This window comes from Protopterus annectens, chromosome 8.part0 (genome assembly GCF_019279795.1).
Source record: "Protopterus annectens isolate FY-2018-M chromosome 8.part0, PAN1.0, whole genome shotgun sequence".
Classification (NCBI taxonomy): domain Eukaryota; kingdom Metazoa; phylum Chordata; order Ceratodontiformes; family Protopteridae; genus Protopterus; species Protopterus annectens.
The window spans coordinates 277,490,853-277,508,244 of record NC_056741.1 but is presented as its reverse complement, the minus strand read 5'-3'; the positions used below and the strand labels follow the sequence as shown (position 1 = coordinate 277,508,244).

The following is a 17,392-nucleotide window of genomic DNA, read 5'->3' as shown; positions in this document are numbered from 1 at the left end:
GTCTAGTGCAGCAAGAGCTGCCTGACAAGGAAGCTCAAACGTCCAGTGTTTGAGTGCTGTTAAGTCCTTCAGATATGAAAGACTTTAAAAAGGCATTTAAAAGAACTACTGAAGAGGTAAAAAGTCTCATTTTTTAATATGTAGAAGAATATTTTATTTAAACACTGCATTACATACTTAGTACAATGTTAAGATTAACTTTAAATAATCAATTTAACCTAAAGCACGCTACCTCTCAGATCTATACATATACATACTTTTAAACTTTAAAAATGTAGATGTTAGACATTGGACTATACCATTAATGGTGATCAGCTAGCTACAATGATTTCCACGCTGTGGTACAAGTTCTTCTAAACATGTCTGCCTCAGTATACACCACAGTGAGGCTTTTATCACATCCACTGTTACATATTAATTATTACATAACACATGGTATACTGCCCACTCATGTATTAAGGCTAATCACAGGAACACATTTTACTAATTTTATACAAATTAAGTCACAGTCTGACTAACAAGTATCCACTATATTTTACTGAAAGTAAGGAATGGGACTGCTGACCACATATACTAGAAACATTAAAGAAAGTGTTCACTCTGTAAACACCGCTGCAGACACATGTAATATGAAATGGAAAACTTAGCTTTTAATAAATTTAGAAAAACAAAAAAAGGAAATCTCCCACCAGTTTGGCCTGTATAAATTTCAATGTTTTATTTTAAGGATTAATGTGACTAAGATTTGCACAACATTTTAAGTATCACACACAAAAGTAGAAGGCAAGCTAAAAGACAGGGGTATGGAAGCTGAGACTCTATACTAACTGCTGAGGTAGGGCTTTCAGTGTGGGGCACACATTATTTTTAATGCCATCTAGAAAGACCTTACAGATGTCCATAATGGTGTTACTTTGTGAGACAAAGTGACACTTGAAACTGCAGCAGCATAATTATGTCTTTTCTTTAAAAATATGACAGATGCAGGGCTTGGTTCTTTATCAGTTCTGTTAATTGTAGTCATGCTGCACTCCCATCCCCAACAATAATGGCTGTTGACATCACGAGTCAAGGATGTGAGCAAAATCTGCCCTTCCTATGGTCTATTTTTAAAACGTATTATGCCAAACAGTGAAGCTGTACTTTCTGAAAGTGGATTTATCAGCATTTGTAATGAAAGGTATACATTTTCTATATATATAAAACCGATCTTCTTGTTTACAAATAAAAATATCCAACTAAATACCTGGGGCAATGGGTTTCACAAATATTGTAGGCCCTACTGTAAACATTTAAGTGTAATTATAATCAAAACACAACTAAAAATAGATAAGCAAAACTGAAAAGTATTAGTTTCTTGGGTCATGCCTAAAAATGTACAAAAAAGCCAAACTATTAGAATTTGTACAAATACAGCAATCATGTTTGGAACTGCATAAACTGTGTCCAGACAATTACAATATCCTAACAAACGTACTGGTTTAGTTATGAAAATGGTAAGAACATGTAAACTGAACAAAACATTTACCTAACCTTAACATAGGTACTAAAAAAACTCAAAGTGGATTTTCACAATTAAGATGATGCTTGGACTACAAAGAAATTTCATACCCACCTTCATGCCACAGCAGAGTGAAAAAAAAAATCCTTACCCCTGCATTGTCGCATTTCACTTTTACTTTGATGGCTTCTGACATTCCATGACCCTTCTTGCCAAGACCTTTACCTTAAAATGAAAAGACAAAGTGTTGCACCACTGCGTTTCCAAGACTCTCTGTTTCAATCATACAACAGACTAAAGAACACCTGCATAGCTCAAGGACTGTAGAACCAGAGTATAGAGAAGCAAGAATTTGTCTTCTATCACATAAAAAAAATGGCAGTTTTTTTTTTTTGGGGGGGGGGGGGTTACAATTTAACAAAAACATTCACACTTCTTCATACGAGGCCACCGTTCTTTCCACATAATACATTTGCTGGTCTGATGATAAACACTAAAGTAAGAACACAGTACTTGCAAAACATTTCAAAATTTATACTTCTTTACTCTGTTGCCTACTTGCATATCTATCCTTCATACCTCTATTCACTTGCACATCTACCCTTCATACCTCTATTCACTGCTAACAAGAAACATAGTATATACAGGAAAATAAAAGGAGAATCCTTAATGTATTAGGTGATCAATGAGTGAACCCTTGTTGAGAAGTTAACTACTGGGTTCATCTTCTGTAGAAATCATTTGTCACTTTTACTTATAACCTTCCCAAGTTGGGCCAGCATGCACACAAGCTCCAGCTCCCACTATACTCCAAGCATTTGTCTGGCATCTAGGCTGCAACAGTTAATCCTCGTACTGGAGTATCAGGTAAACCCTTCCAACATCAGCTTGCACCATCAGGCCATTCTAGATCCACAATAGATAATTACCGCCCCATAAGCTTAACAAGTCTAGTCTGCAAAGCTATGGAGAGGATCATAATGGAGCACATAAACAAAGATATAGGGGACTTGCAGACATTGGACCAGACCCAGTTTGGCTTCGTCAAGGGCAGATCATGCGTTTTGAACTTGGTCGACTTCTTCAAAACAGTCACCAAGGCCATTGATGAGGGAAAGGCAGTCCATACAGCCTACCTTGACCTTGCAAAGGCTTTCGACACAATACCCCACTCGGGTATTGTAGAAAAACTTACCAGCTTAAATGTAAACCCATATGTCACAAGATGGGTTGCAAACTGGCTTAAGGACAGAACCCACAGGGTTAGAGTTGCTGGCGCTATGTCAGACTCCAAGCCAGTCACAAGTGGTGTCCCACAGGGCTCGGTCCTTGGCCCCTATTGTTCGGCATCTACTTCTCAGAAGTACAGGCCAACATGGGAGGACTTTGGCTGACAAAGTTTGAAGGCGACTGCAAACTGGGCCATAGTGGAAAGTGCATTGGACACGGATATCCTTCAGAAGGGACTCACGGAAACAGATAGCTGGTGCCAGAGCCATGGCCTGAAGTTAAGCGCCAAAAATGTATAGTCATACCCTTCGGGAAAAACAAGGTAACCCCAAGCTACCATATAGGTGGCAATCCACTAAGCACAGAAGAGGTTATCAGGGACCTGGGGACCCAGGTTGACAGTGGCCTTTCTTTTGACACTCACGTTGCTAAAGTGGTTAGAAAGACCTTCTACATTGCCCACCTGATCATGAAAGGATTCACATCCAGATCTAGTGAGGTCATTGTTCCCCTGTACTCTTCACTTATCAGACCAATGATAGAGTACAATGCCCCATTCGGGATGTATCTCACCAGACATCTGCAGCAATTGGAGAGACCCCAAAGTTCCTCACCAAAAGGATAAAGGGACTCCAAAATCTGTCATATGCTGCCAGATTGAAGAAACTCCAGCTCTATTCAGTCGCATACTGTCTGCTCAGAGGTGACATGTGCCTGACATACAAGGCCATGTCCAACCTGGAATTAATGGACATGCTCCATCTCAAAAATCCAAATCCACCAAAACCACTAGAGCAAGCGACTTAAACCTTAGCACGGATATAAATAGGACGTGCTGGAGGGATAGATTTATCACTCAGAGACTCCCTATGCTGTGGAATAAAATCCCGGTCCATGTGAGGCAGAGCACCTCGCTGGCTCTGTTCAAGAAAAATCTTGACCTGTGGATGGGAGATCGTAGGTTTACCCCAGGAATCATCTCTCTGTCACTGCTGGACAGAGGCACAACAAACTAATGGGCACAGTATTTTTTCATATAAGGGGTGGCATAAGCCACAAAACTTTGGGCTAGGCTTATAAATGCCTTAGGGCAGATAGCCTAGTATAAACCTATGAACCTATGTGATCACAAAAGAGGAGTACTTGATCTCAACTAGCCTGACCTTTGACCAGTTGACTCTAGTGACTATGTATAGGGATCAGGCCAGTTGCCAATGAGCTTGGGCTAATCAACTGGGGGCTAAACACATCCTCTGGGGAGAGGGGGAACACTCCTCCTCTGGGTTAGTCACCAGATTTCAGATGACTAAAAGGGGCAAGCTTGAACACTCACTAATCAAGGGTTAGTGCAGCACCTGCAGAGAATGGAAGTCTATTTTAGAAATGGAATTTCAGTCTTTGTTATGGTGCTCTTGATAAGCCATGGGACTGTGAGTCAGGGCTCTTCCAGTTACCTCACAAAAAACCTTCAGCTGCCACCATCATACTGGGAATGAGGTAAGCCATCAATTATGCCCTTTGAGCATCCCCAGTTGGTAACAGTGACATGCTGCTACTGATGGAGTGCTTACTATAGCACCTCTCCCCTGAACCAATACAGGTCTTTTCGAGAGAGACAGATGGAGATTTGACGGATATGCCGCAGAGTATCAGATGTGGGAACTTTTCACCAAAATGTGAACATCCAAACCATACAAACTGCAGAAAATAACAAATGGATTAAGAGGGTAGATGTCTTGATGCAATCTGCTGGTGACAACAAAGCAAGCATCAGCACTAAGAACATGCATCCTTGAGCATCGGAGTGTCTAAGAAAAAAGATGATTCACTATGATTGCTGGATGGACAAGATGAATACAATCAAGGACATTTAAGGAGGACCCTCAGTGTCTGATCTCTCACTTGGAAAGAAACAAGAATTCAATAATGTAGTAACATTCACTATTTTTTTTACATTCTGATAACTGGGTAGGGTTGACTTGTAAACTTACCTTTTTCAGGTACCACCCTGGGCACAAAGGAAACTAACTCAGATTTATAGATCGTTACTGGGCTAACAACCCAAGGGCCCTTCTAAGCCAAGCCAAGATTTCCTGACAGAATGATGATGTCCCTGTATCCAAATGGGATACTGACAGCCAGGCATTTAAAAGCTACCTCTGTCCATAAGAGACATGGTTGCCAGGCCCGGTATAAAATGTCCTACTCCCCATCCACTCACTGGTCTAGGCTGTGCTTAAATTGGGTAACAGACTAACTCAGTTTCACATGGCTGGGAAGCCTGTTCCATAGGAGGGTCAGTCTCTGGGACAAGCATCTGTCTCTCCGGCATGTTCTATTCAAGTCACAGACAAAATTCAGGTTCTTAGGACCTTGCATTTCTGGTACTGTTTGACATATGAATATGTAGGCGATTCAGAAGTATGGGGTTTGCAGGTGCCTTGTATGCCAGGCATAGATCACCCCTGAGCAATCTATAGGAGACCGAGTAGAAGGAAAGGGCTTTAAGGCACTCTGCGTAAGGCAGGTTTGTTAGGGTTCCTATTATGTTGTCGAACACCATATGGCCGAACCCACATGTTCGAAGTTATAAAACTTCAAAAAGTTAAAAAAAAAAAAAAGAAAAGAAACCTTACCTGCCTGTTTTAAGGGGGGGGGGGTGCAAGCCCCCCTGTACCCCCACATGGCCCACACCCCCCATACTCCCCACTCTTTAAATATACCAACTCAGAGGATTGTACTATAATGCAGTACAGTGCGGAAAGGGAAGATTTCCCTTTACTACTCTGTAGTGCGATCTTGGAATTGGTATATTTTCAGAGCGGGGGGGTGGGGGTACCCCCTCCTTAAAACAGTCAGGTAAGTTTTTTCTTTTTAAGTATTTGAAGTTTTACAACTTCGAACATATGGGTTCGACCATAGGGCGTTCGAAGTTGTAAATCTTTGATCACGTAATAGGAACTCTGTTATACCTTGTACTCTTTTTGTAAGGAACTTCTGTGGTCACTCCAGTTGCTGCATATGCCCAGTCAGGTAGATACTGAAGGGACCACTGTACTCTATTACTGGTCTGATATATGCAAAGTACAGTGGGATAATGACCTCTTTGAAGCTAAATGCCATGCTCTTACTTATAAGTTGTGCAACATAAAAGGAGTTCCTCATCACTGGGTTGACTGTTAAGGGTATATTATCAACATGGTAATTAGTTGGGATGCCTGACTTCCCAAAAGGTTCAGTTATGCATTTCTTAGCATAGAGTTTAAGATCATGGCTTTGGCACCATTTATTAGTCAGAGATTAGTATTCTTCAAGAAGGCCTTTATCTGCTAGGGATTTGAAAATAAATAAGCTTTCAGCTTTTAATTCCACTTCAAGAAATTGATGCCAAAAAGGAGGGGGTCAACTACCAAGCCCTAGGGGTGGGGCCTACGGCAATGACTGGTCTCTTGGTGGAGGTGGCCTTACCAATTTTGACCTCCTGGGTCCTATCAATGAGTCAGTTGGCTATCCAGAGAGTGACAAAAGGGTTTATACCTAATTTAGTGAGCTTGCCTATAACGCTTGAGTGGGCTATTGTATCAAAAGCCTTGGCCAGGTCCTGGTAAGCTGTGTGTACAGTCTTGCCCTCGTCCATTGCTTTGGTGACCCTCTCAAACACGTCCACCAGATTTAATAGGAATGACCTTCCTTTAACAAAGCCAAACTGTGATGGATCCAGTGTTTGCAGGTTACCCATTTACTCATTTATCATGTCCACAAGGATTCTTTCCATGGCCTTACATATGAGGCTAGTTAGACTTAACGGCCTGTACTTATCTGGATCAGTGATGAACATCCTTTGTGCAGGGGAATGACTGTAGCCATCTTCCATTCCTTCCATACAAAACAGGACTGTAGGCTCCAGTTGAAAAGCGAATCAATTGGGTCAGACAGGTCATGTTTCATGCTATTTACTAAACATACTGGGATGTTATTAGGGCCCTTCAATGTACTGCCTTTGGTCTTGGAAAGTACACTGAAGACATGTTCCCTAGTAATGGTTGGGGGGTTGTGGTATGCAGTATTTCCTCTGGATTACCAGGCAGGAGTTGCAGAGAGAAATTTGAGCTGAACCTGTCAGCCAAAAGGCTGGCAATGGCCTCTGGAAAAGTGTGGGTGATGCCATTTTCAATAAGTTCTGCACATTGCTGCAAATCTCACTTGAGGTTACTGACAAAACTGTAGATAGCTTTGCAGTTGTACTTTGCTCGAGAAGCTATTTTTTCTTCAAATTTAGCCTCTGAAGTATTAAATTAACCCTCTTAGATACCAGTTTAGATTGGTCTTTTTTTTTTTTTTAATTTATCATTTTGGGGTTTGTTCCTCGTACACGTGGCAGTACACTTACAGGTTCTTTTTACACTGTGAAATATAACAAAAAACAAAATGCTAAAGAAATAACTATTAGAAACAAAAAGAATATAGTAACAAGAACATATTGAATGCTGTGTGAAATTTCTGCAGTAGGTACAAACATTAAAGACTTTTGTACAGAACAGTTTGTATTCAGACTGGCTTAATGGAACCATTAACATAGTAATCAATCTTACAAGATGTTCCAGAAAAAAAACAAGTTAAACTGACAGCTGCTGTCTGACTGTAGTTTGATTTTTCTTCCCCACACCCACCTGATCCAACTCTGTTGCACTTTTAAATTCAGTGGCTTTCAAGCTGCCCCTCTCTACTGTAATTTTATCTTTGGACACACTCCCCAATCTCATCTCATCTGTTCATTCTACTGGGCACTGAAAGATCAGCTAGGAGGGCCCTTCCTTAGACTTTTAAAGCGTGAGCTGAGTTCTCAGTTTCATACCATCTCACTCATTTTTCCACCTTACTTTTAAAAACTGACATCTGGGACTAGATTACCAATCACTGGTGATCTTAGGAACTGCTTCACAGGATGGAATATGCTTGGGATTACTGATTTTGTTTTGATCCTGGTGAGAGAAGGAGCAAAGGGACACTATTACTAGCAATCCTAGAGATCATCACTGGAAAGACTAAAATTGCTTCTTAGAAGCCACCCTGGGATTAATGCTACTGCTTTGCTCCTAGTAAGTGAAGGAACAGAGGGACACTGGTTACTACTGGTCTCTGACAGGGTAGGGCGTATGGGACTTAACTCAGTGGTCTCATTGCATTGTGGGTGAACCTCTTCTAAGCCTTTGTGCAACTTGGCTTTCTTTTGTGCCCCACCACTGTAGTTCCCATCCAGGATAACTCTTAAGGGAAGACAACAGCAAGTGTACCAAACCGATAAACATCTAGTTTAAAACTACTTATTAGGAAACAGCTTGGGATTAGTGCTACTCTTTTGCTTCTGGTGAGAGAAGAAAGCAAGGAGCATTTGATTTCTAGCTGGGAGCAGCTGTGGAGACTAGCACTACATCCACTACCAGACAAAGCACCTCCAGTAAACATGAACCATGAACAAGCTTTCTCCCACAATTTCTATAAGCAGCTAACTGAGATGGGTATCTTGAGACCATGCAAGAATGGTCTCAATGTCTGACGATCACCTGCTACTCCAATATGACACACCATGTAAGAGATGTATGTATGTAATGTCACTGGAGGCTATACGCTCACACACTTTCACCCTTGAGGCAAGGATCGTCAGCAGCTCACCCCACATTACACACATAACACAAAGTCCACCTTATGCAATGGTTCCGAAGCTTAACTTGTCTAAATTACAAAGACCTCTAAACTGAGAAAATGGCATTAAACACTCTAATCACATCTCAAGCCTCCAACATGGTCAAAGACAACCACCTCACATAGTAAATGAGATCACATTGTCTTAGCTGTCAAACCTACAAGACTGGCATCCACCCAACCAAATATTCTTGTCATAGTTAACTCCATAGTTAAATATACTGATGCACCACTCAACAAGTAAGGAAAAGGGGACATCAGTTGTTTGTCTGGTACCAGGATTTGCCAGATCACACATTCACTCAAGTCGTTGAAGAGCAAGTACAATTATAACTGTACACATGCTGGTGTACACAACTTGAGATGCACCTCCCTGTACTGTATGAAGAGTGACATGACAGACCTCTCTGACTATGTGACAAGTCAAATAAGAGTTCAGCATTGAGCAAAATTCTACCTTCACCAAGAATGATACTTCAAGACATGCAAAACATAACTGACTTACCTTTGGATGCCATTTGAAGCAGTACAGTATCCGTTAGCCTGGAAGGCCAGGGTAGACAGACAGTGCTGCTTCATCAGGTATGGTCTGCACCCATCCCCTCTAGACTTTTGCATATTGGCCAAAACATTAACCACCCCCATAGTGCCTTTTTTTAGGCAATGGCAACCTACTGACATAAGACAAACTAAGGAGAATATAAAAGGTACTACTGGTCAGTGCTAGGAGCCTAAACAAAAAAAACTCCACTCATTGCAAGCCGTCCACTCTTTGGAAAACATATACATCTGTGTAGTGACACAGACAGGGTTCACATCTATGGAGAGCACTCTAGTAGTGCAGGACAATAATGCCTTTCATATATTTAGATCAGCTGCTGTGCAGGATGGAAAGAAAGGTGGCAATGTCTCAATCTTCATCCAGAAAAGACTTGCATCGAGGCTGGTTAAGCAACATGATGCTCTTGAGTTTAGTGTGCAACTCACCATCAGCAAAGTCGCTTATATCCTGGAAAGCTATAGAACTCGCTCTATGATCCATGTATGTCATATTCCATTCTTAAATGAACTAGGGTCACTTAGCATTAAAGCCAATACCATATTCCTAGGTGACTTCGACTATCCAGTTACAGAATAGGAAACATATACTGCCACTAGTGTACAAGCTCAGAAATTCCTGGGCCTTGTCAATACAAACGCCCTACAACAACTACTCAAAGTACCAAAGAGGGGAAAATAATTTTTTTTTTTTCACAAATATGGGTGAATTATGCTCCATCCTCACTCATCAATTCTGACCACAAAGCAGTCTCCCTCAAAATAAATTAAAACCAGAGACCTCCCCGAACCATGACACTTTTAAAAACTCCTCCAAAACAAACTTCACACTTTTAAGCGATACCCTGGCTAGTTTTAAATCCTCCAAGCCTGGAAAGCTCTACAGTTTATGTGGAAATGTACACTCCCACCATATACCAACATGTACACAGCTGCATAGAAGCAGCTGTAGCCACAAGAAGCAAACGCAGGTCAAACCTTAAAAACAAACTGCCTTAAAAAATTGCGGCATAAATACACTTTATAGCAAGAGGAAAATTATAGCCAGCAATAAGAAGTACAACACACAGCACAATATAAATTCAATCCTTAAAATTTAACAAGCAACTTAGGAACATAATTAAAACTAACAAGGCCAAATTTGAGAAAAAACAGCCACCCAAGCAAAGGACAATCACAAGACCTTCCTTAGCTATGTATACACTCTCAAGGCCAATATACAGCAGTGTGCCGATAGTAAATGGCATCACCTATACTGAAGCTGTGTATACAACAAACCTACTCAAAAATATCAGAAAATCGTAAACTCCTGGCTATCACACTGGACCAAGTCCCAGAGGCACTCTCAAAGGCCATAAACATGGCATCTACAGACCCTGACATCTCAAGATGCATCTTGGAATAGCATGAAGCATGACATTTCTAAGCCCCTAACAACACTGTTCAACCTCAGCCTTCCAAATGGCTTTGTACCAAGTGAATGGAGAACAGCAACAATCATACTCCTGCAGTTGGGAGGGACCATCCACTAACTTAGGCAATTACTGACCCGTAAGTCTGCTCATCCTCTAGTCTTTCCATAGCTTTATTTTTATCACAGAATTAGTCAATACAGACACAAGAAACCTCCAAAGAAAGGACCCTTCACATTTTCATTTCATCAAAGACAGGTCATGCCTACTCAACTTAATAGTCTTTTTCAAAAAAGTCACAAAAGTGATACATGAAGGAAAGAATACACAATGCCTACCTTGACCCGACCAAATCCTTTGATCCAATCCTCCACTTGGGCATTGTTGAAAATCTTGCTAAAATGGGGAATAAGCCCATGTCAACCCACTGAATTACAAACTGCTCACAAATACAACACAAAAGTTAGGACGGGGAAGCCACCTTTAAAAAAAAAAAAAAAAAAAAAATCCATCACTAGTGAGGACACAGGTCTGTGTGCTGGGGCTGCTCTACTTACTATTTCTTTGAGGTCAAAGCAAACGGTAAGGGTCTATGAGATGACCAAGTCTGCAGATGACTGCAAGCTGGGAGCAATCACTGACTTTCTCAAAGACTCTGCTATCCTACACATGTTTTATATTTTTACTATTTTGTATTAAAGTGTTGTTTTGCAGTGTGTATTCCAACGAGTTGTTGGCTTTTTTGGAATATTATACTTTGGTTACTTTATCCAGATTTAGGGGATCTGTGTTTGATAGTATCCTACAGGAGGGTCTGTCCCATATGAATAACTGGTGTCAGAGCTGAAGACTAAAGTTAACTGCCAAAACATGCACTGTATCCTTTGGAAATAAACAACTTCTCCTGGGAACTATCACACTGACAATACACCTCTGAGAGTAGAACCAGTAGTTTGGGATTTGGCAACTTAAGAAGGCAGGGACCCTGCATTCGACCTACATGTCTCCACAGTTGTAAAGAAGTCCTTCTACACTGCACAGCTTAAAAGTAGAGGGACAGCTTCTAGGTCTAGAGATGTCATTGTTCCAATTTATTCAGCCCACATTAGGCTCACTGTTGAGAAGAATGCCCCCTCCACTAAGTAACTGTATAGCCATTTGTAACAACTAGAATGGCCATAGAGGACTCTTACAAAATGAATGCTGGGCCTAAAAAAAGTTCTACATGGACAGCCTCAAAATCCTGTCAGTATACTTACTCTAATACAAATTGAGACTACCGATGCTTGGCTGTTAAGACAGCCTCAGACCCAGTACTTATGGACCTAGTCCATATCCGCAAGTCTAATGTTACTAGAATACCCAGTCCAGGGACCTAAACCTTTTCTGCAACATAAACTGAACATTGTAGTGGGACAGGTACATAGCTCAGATACCACCACTACTCTGGAACATACTTCCCATCCACATAAAACAAAGTGCAACCATGTCCAAATTCAAATGCATCAATGGATAGGATACAGGGGTCAGTCCTGAGATCCATTTTCTATCCCCCTTATGGACAGAGGCAGTGCTTTAACACCTTAACTTACAGTAGGGGTCTCCTAGTACACTAAAGCTTTGACCCTAATAACGGAGCTTTTACAAATGAAAATTATTTAAATAAAATTATGGCAAGGACAGTTAACATCTATGGGATAACCTAGGTTGGCAACAAACAGGTAACATGGCTAGGCCAGGGATGACACCCTTCTTGTTAGACACAAATTACCTTGGGTATACAATCTCTCACAACTTGCCAAACATTTTATAACCTGCTTATATATGCACTCTTTTACTCTGCCCCAGTAGTTGGTTCCAGTTTCTCTTTATACGGTTGAAGGTCAGGTTCAAGCAGCCTTTGTTAAACCCATCCAAAATGCTTCTTTCCATCTACAGAGTTGTGAAAATGACATCTGCACAACCACACTCAATACTTTCGATAATGTCTTGCTGCAGAGAGATCACAACTTCCCCTTTTCTACTCTAAACATTTCTCTCCTGTGCATCCCAGTATTCAAAGCATTTTCTCCAATGGTTTCTCACACTGCTCATCTTTGAAGTCATCTGACTAGCTATACATACACACACACACACTAAATACATGTGTAAAGCCCTATTGCAGTCAATGTCATAAGACTATTAAAAAGAAAACTCAACAAGTAATGCACCTGGTTCAAGAAAGTAACAAATGTAGTAGCTGTAGGGCTGAAATGGGGGGGGGACTGTGCCACAGCTAGTCCAATTTCAGTTAGGAGATGCTTTGACTAAAAAACAAGTCATAGACAAAAGGTAACCAAGCTGCTGAAGTAGGTTCTGCCAGGACTGAAAGATTGGTGCTGGTTCAGCAGCAGCTCATCGCAAAAGGATAGTACTATGGTCTCTCAGGCACTGAATACCATAAACAGGTCGAATGGTGAAACATACTGGTATAGTCCTGCAGGCCTTGCTTTTTAAAGTTGGGTAGGCAGCTGCTAGGTTGGCGAGTTAGGAAAGTATGTAAATAACGCCAACCATGGATAATAGCCTACAGGTACTTAATGTTGCCCCAGTTACCTGACAAGAGTGGAAGGGAGGTTGCAGGAAATGAAAGGGTCTGGGTGAATACAGCAGGAACACATGGATAAGTCTGAAGAACTAAATCACAACAATGAAACAAAGGAAATTCAACTCTTTTCACACAAATTATGACCGTTTTTTTTTTTTTTTTTTTTTTTTTTTATCTTGCAGCACACACATGTAGATGAAAGGAAAAAATAACGTAACTGAATGTAAAGCTGTTTTCAGTAGAAAAAGACAGCAAAATAGCTGAAATGGAAACTAAGGCAGAGATTCACAGATAAGCAATGTGTGCTATTTTTGAGAAGATCACAGAGCTAATCAGACATATTTGGTGCCGAATAGTGCTGGCAATACGAGTAAAGGACCACAAAATTAGAGACAGAGAGATATGCAGCAATACTGGAAGCAGCAGCACTAGGCTGCACCAACTGCTACAGCACTGCTGAAGTAAGACACATTACCAATGTGAAAGACATCACAGGGAAGGAAGGAAGGAAGAAAAGAACAGCAAAGTTGATGCATGCTCATGTGCACAATGTAGTACCACATTCCTGTACTTCACACATCTGGCACAACAAATGCAGCAGAGTTGCCACCAGGCATAACACTGTGAACATGGACAGCAAAGTGCCAACTCTTAATCATATAAAAAGGAAGAAAACATAGTAGAAATTAATGTAGGAAAAGGGAAAAAAGCAAACAAACTTATAAGGGTATCCTACAAGGTATTAAAAGGTGCAGGAGAGGAAGGGTGATTTATACAAGAACATACACCCTTTCTGTAAGATTTATAAAAGAAGGGAAGATGAAAATGGTTGTGAGTGGTAACTGTGGATGAGACCGACAGAGAAAGGCAGGTAAGCACTGGCAGACAGACATACATACTCATGCAGATAGATATGGTACACACATAAAAGTGCTGACAACAGTGAATGGATACAGACATACAGAGGCTGGAATGAAACCAATGGAGAGGGATGAACAATGAAAAAAATGTGAATGACATACAAGGGCCAGAGACCACATGAATGGCAATAGGGTATGGGTCCTGCCTGGGCCCATTTGGGTGCCTGACAATCCGGGAGGGTAACAAACAAGTGCATTACTCACATGGGTGGCTGATGTTACAAGTTCCTCTCCTGGTGGTTGCATGACTCCACAAGCCACACTTAACATTTTTGGGGTGGGCATCCTGTTACTGGAATGCAGTCACCAGCTTCACCAAGTGATGCACGGAGACTTGGAATTACTCCCCCCCCCCCAGTCCACTTTCAGAGGAGGCCAAATGTGATGACTAGGTCAGCTCCAGTAGAAGGGCCATATTAGTTACATGCTTCGTGGTCAATGTGACTACTAGCACTTTCCCCTACAGGGAGGCAGACCTGGTGACCTAGCATCACAGGCTATGTCCAATGCCTAAGGGGACTGTGGCCTCATCATTTCCTTTTCTACAGATTGCCTACCTTCTATAGGTCTGTGCAAAAAAAGATTGTACACACATGCTACAAACACAATCATAGCTGTGCGGTGGACTAGCTTCAGCACCGCACACCACACACCAGGTGAAGGTAGTCCCACTTTCTGTGGTACCAAATCATAATGAGCCGTCACTTATATTCCACTGGAAAACAAAGTACTTACTCTTAAGTACACATGTACAACAGTTAAGACAGTTTAATGCAACAATAAAAAAAAAAGGCTTATAATAAACTTCAGAGTCCCTCTCCCGATTCTCTGACTCCCAGTGATGAAGCAGGCCGGCTTAGAGCTGCCTCTGATCACTACACTGATGCTGAAACTACTCACCAGAACAAGTTATGCCAGCTGAACATGTGATGCCAGTGGCATTGTTGTGCCACTATCACAGCAGGTTAGTCAGGCATCTACTTGTCACAGTGGACCATTACACTTGGTCAGCAGTGTTCCCCTTAAGTTCTTTTGAAGAAAGAACAGGAAAATCCTGCTCCTCTTGGAACACCATGCTGGAGCACTGCATTTCCACAAAGCCTGAAGCAGGAAGGCCACTCACTCAGGTCTGCTCAAAGAGTGAAATAACTTCTTGAGCATGGACACATATCTGTGGATCACCTGTTGTGACATGCAGAACTGCACTGCTACTGTAGGTCAGTACAGCAACACCACAGCACTAACACATGCTTACAGCACTCCACCAAAGCTCTATTGGTGTACATGTGCATACCGGTGACAAGTTTCACTGTCACCATTAACTGAATGGCTAGCATTAGCATGTTTGTGTGGCACAACGTGCAGTGTCAGGGATTCCCAGATAGCATAATATAAAGCATTGGTCATAGTTCACACACCACCACCTATTACCATACAACTGCTGGACAGAGAAATTTCAGTAAAGATTCTGTACACATACAGCTTTACAGGGTAAAGGAAGAGTCCTGCCTGGTAAACTGCTTCAGCAAGGTTAACAAACACTGTGGTAGATACCACAGACAGGCATATGCTGTGGTACATATGTTGCTGGGAATTCATGACCATGCACCATCTGCCTATGGCTGTGGGGGAGGGAGACAGAATTTACAACTGAATCCTTGTGAAGTGCATGTTACATGACTTATGACACTTCATGGACATGTGTTGAGGCATGGCTGCAGCATAAAATAGTGTGGAAGTAAAATGTGCATACCACTACCTGCAGCTGACAACCAGAAGCATAATAGGAGGTGGTGACATTAACCACTGACCATATGGACAGAAATCCAACAGCATAACATACACACAAAATGACTAACATGTTTCACCCAGAGGTATATAGGTACTGCCACCCAAGGCAAGCAATACCTGAAAAAGTCAACAACCCAAAAGAAAGAAGTGTTACTGCAGGCCCTCCAAACACATGACATGCACCATCTGAGCTAAGGTGCACCAGACAAGCATTACTGGGCTCAAATTTGGCAGGAACTACCACAGGATATGAATGTTATGGGTGATAATAATAGGTGTTTACAACAGGTGTGACAAAAAGTTACTGATATAACCCACTGTGCAAAGTGAAATGGCATGAGAAATTATGACAGACTGGTACACTCCTTGGCTCATTAAGGTTAAGAAGTTTTTGTTCCAACTTGATAGCCAGGGAGAGCAGACCTTGTTACCTTGAGATGGCCTGGATGTGGGAGCTAAGCTGACACAACCACCAGTTTGCCCATCAGTGACGCACCAGGTTAATGTCAATTACAGTGCAGTACAACACATACCTCTGCATGTTTGAAGAGAGGTACTGATCAAAGCCCACCTGCTTTTTGCCCTTCCACTCACCTCTGGTCTGCAACTGCAACAGTCTGCATGAAAAGGTGCATCTATCAATGTATGCTGTAACTGTATTTCACTGTCTAATACTACATAAGCCACTGGGGGGATGGCTTGTGTGTTCCTGATATCACAGGTTCCAATGGTGAGGGGTCCAGCACAGCAGGTCAACACGTTGCTACAATGGCAACATATAAGTGGTATGGTCCAATGATAAACTGGTACATTGAGCAACACTACTGGGAGGGAAGGGTCATGGACTTTCAATATTACAGAGGCCCCTGTAGTGGTACAGTCCGAGTACACATTTTTATTTTTTAAATCCAAGATTTCCTCAGTGTAGGGGGGATTAAGCCTATGAGATGCCAGTGAACTTCCTTCTTTCTTTCAGGTTTGGCTTCCTCACTGTCCATTTGCCTACTGTGTGAGTTACTTAGCCAGACAGTGCTCTGAGGCAACTAGGAAACTGGACTAGGTCCCTCAATGATCTTACTATGTGCTTAGTAATTACCTATATAATGGGTTTCACTTGTGTTCCCCGCACACACACAGTATCAGAAATGTGTACAACTTCAATGTGTACATAGTGAACATACTCACCATATGGGACAGCTGGGGGGGGGGGGTTGTTAGGCACCACAACAACTCCAGAACCATCGCCGAAATACACAACATACTGAATTAACCAGCACATGTGCAGAGGACTAATGCTTGCTACTGAAGAGCACCATGGAGATGGCAAGTGTGCTCCTTGGCTTGCAGGATGATGTACCCCAACTGCACAGTGACATGGATATTCCAATGCTACCAAGGTCACTAGGGGTCAATACTGCCTACATAGGTGCCTCCTGAGAGCATTACCATCTGGTCAGACTCACAAGGCCAAGTCTTTCACACTGAAAGAAGGATCCAAATATGATGAGGTCAGTCGCAGATGATGTCAAGCCACATTACATAGATGTTGGCATCACCATTACCCAAGGGTATCATCACTGTATATAGTATCATTCAGGTTCTGGGAATTAACACACATCTACCTTGATACCCAGGATCCTCATCAAGCTGCAGGTGCAATTTCCCATAGTTCTAACCCATCCCTCTTGCC

General features: G+C 41.8%; 1 protein-coding gene across 6 annotated transcripts in view; it reads right to left on the bottom strand.

The window, feature by feature from the left end:
- GPATCH4 (G-patch domain containing 4) overlaps nt 1–17,392 on the bottom strand; it is a 254,414-nt gene that overhangs the window by 199,483 nt on the left and 37,539 nt on the right. For 5 of the 6 annotated variants that reach the window (XM_044079770.1, XM_044079773.1, XM_044079775.1 and 2 more), the window contains one exon: nt 1,653–1,726. The exons of the other annotated variant lie outside the window; for it this stretch is intronic. In XM_044079770.1, coding sequence (XP_043935705.1) covers nt 1,653–1,726 — 74 coding nt within the window. The remainder of the gene's footprint in view (nt 1–1,652; nt 1,727–17,392) is intronic. 6 annotated transcript variants of the gene reach the window in all.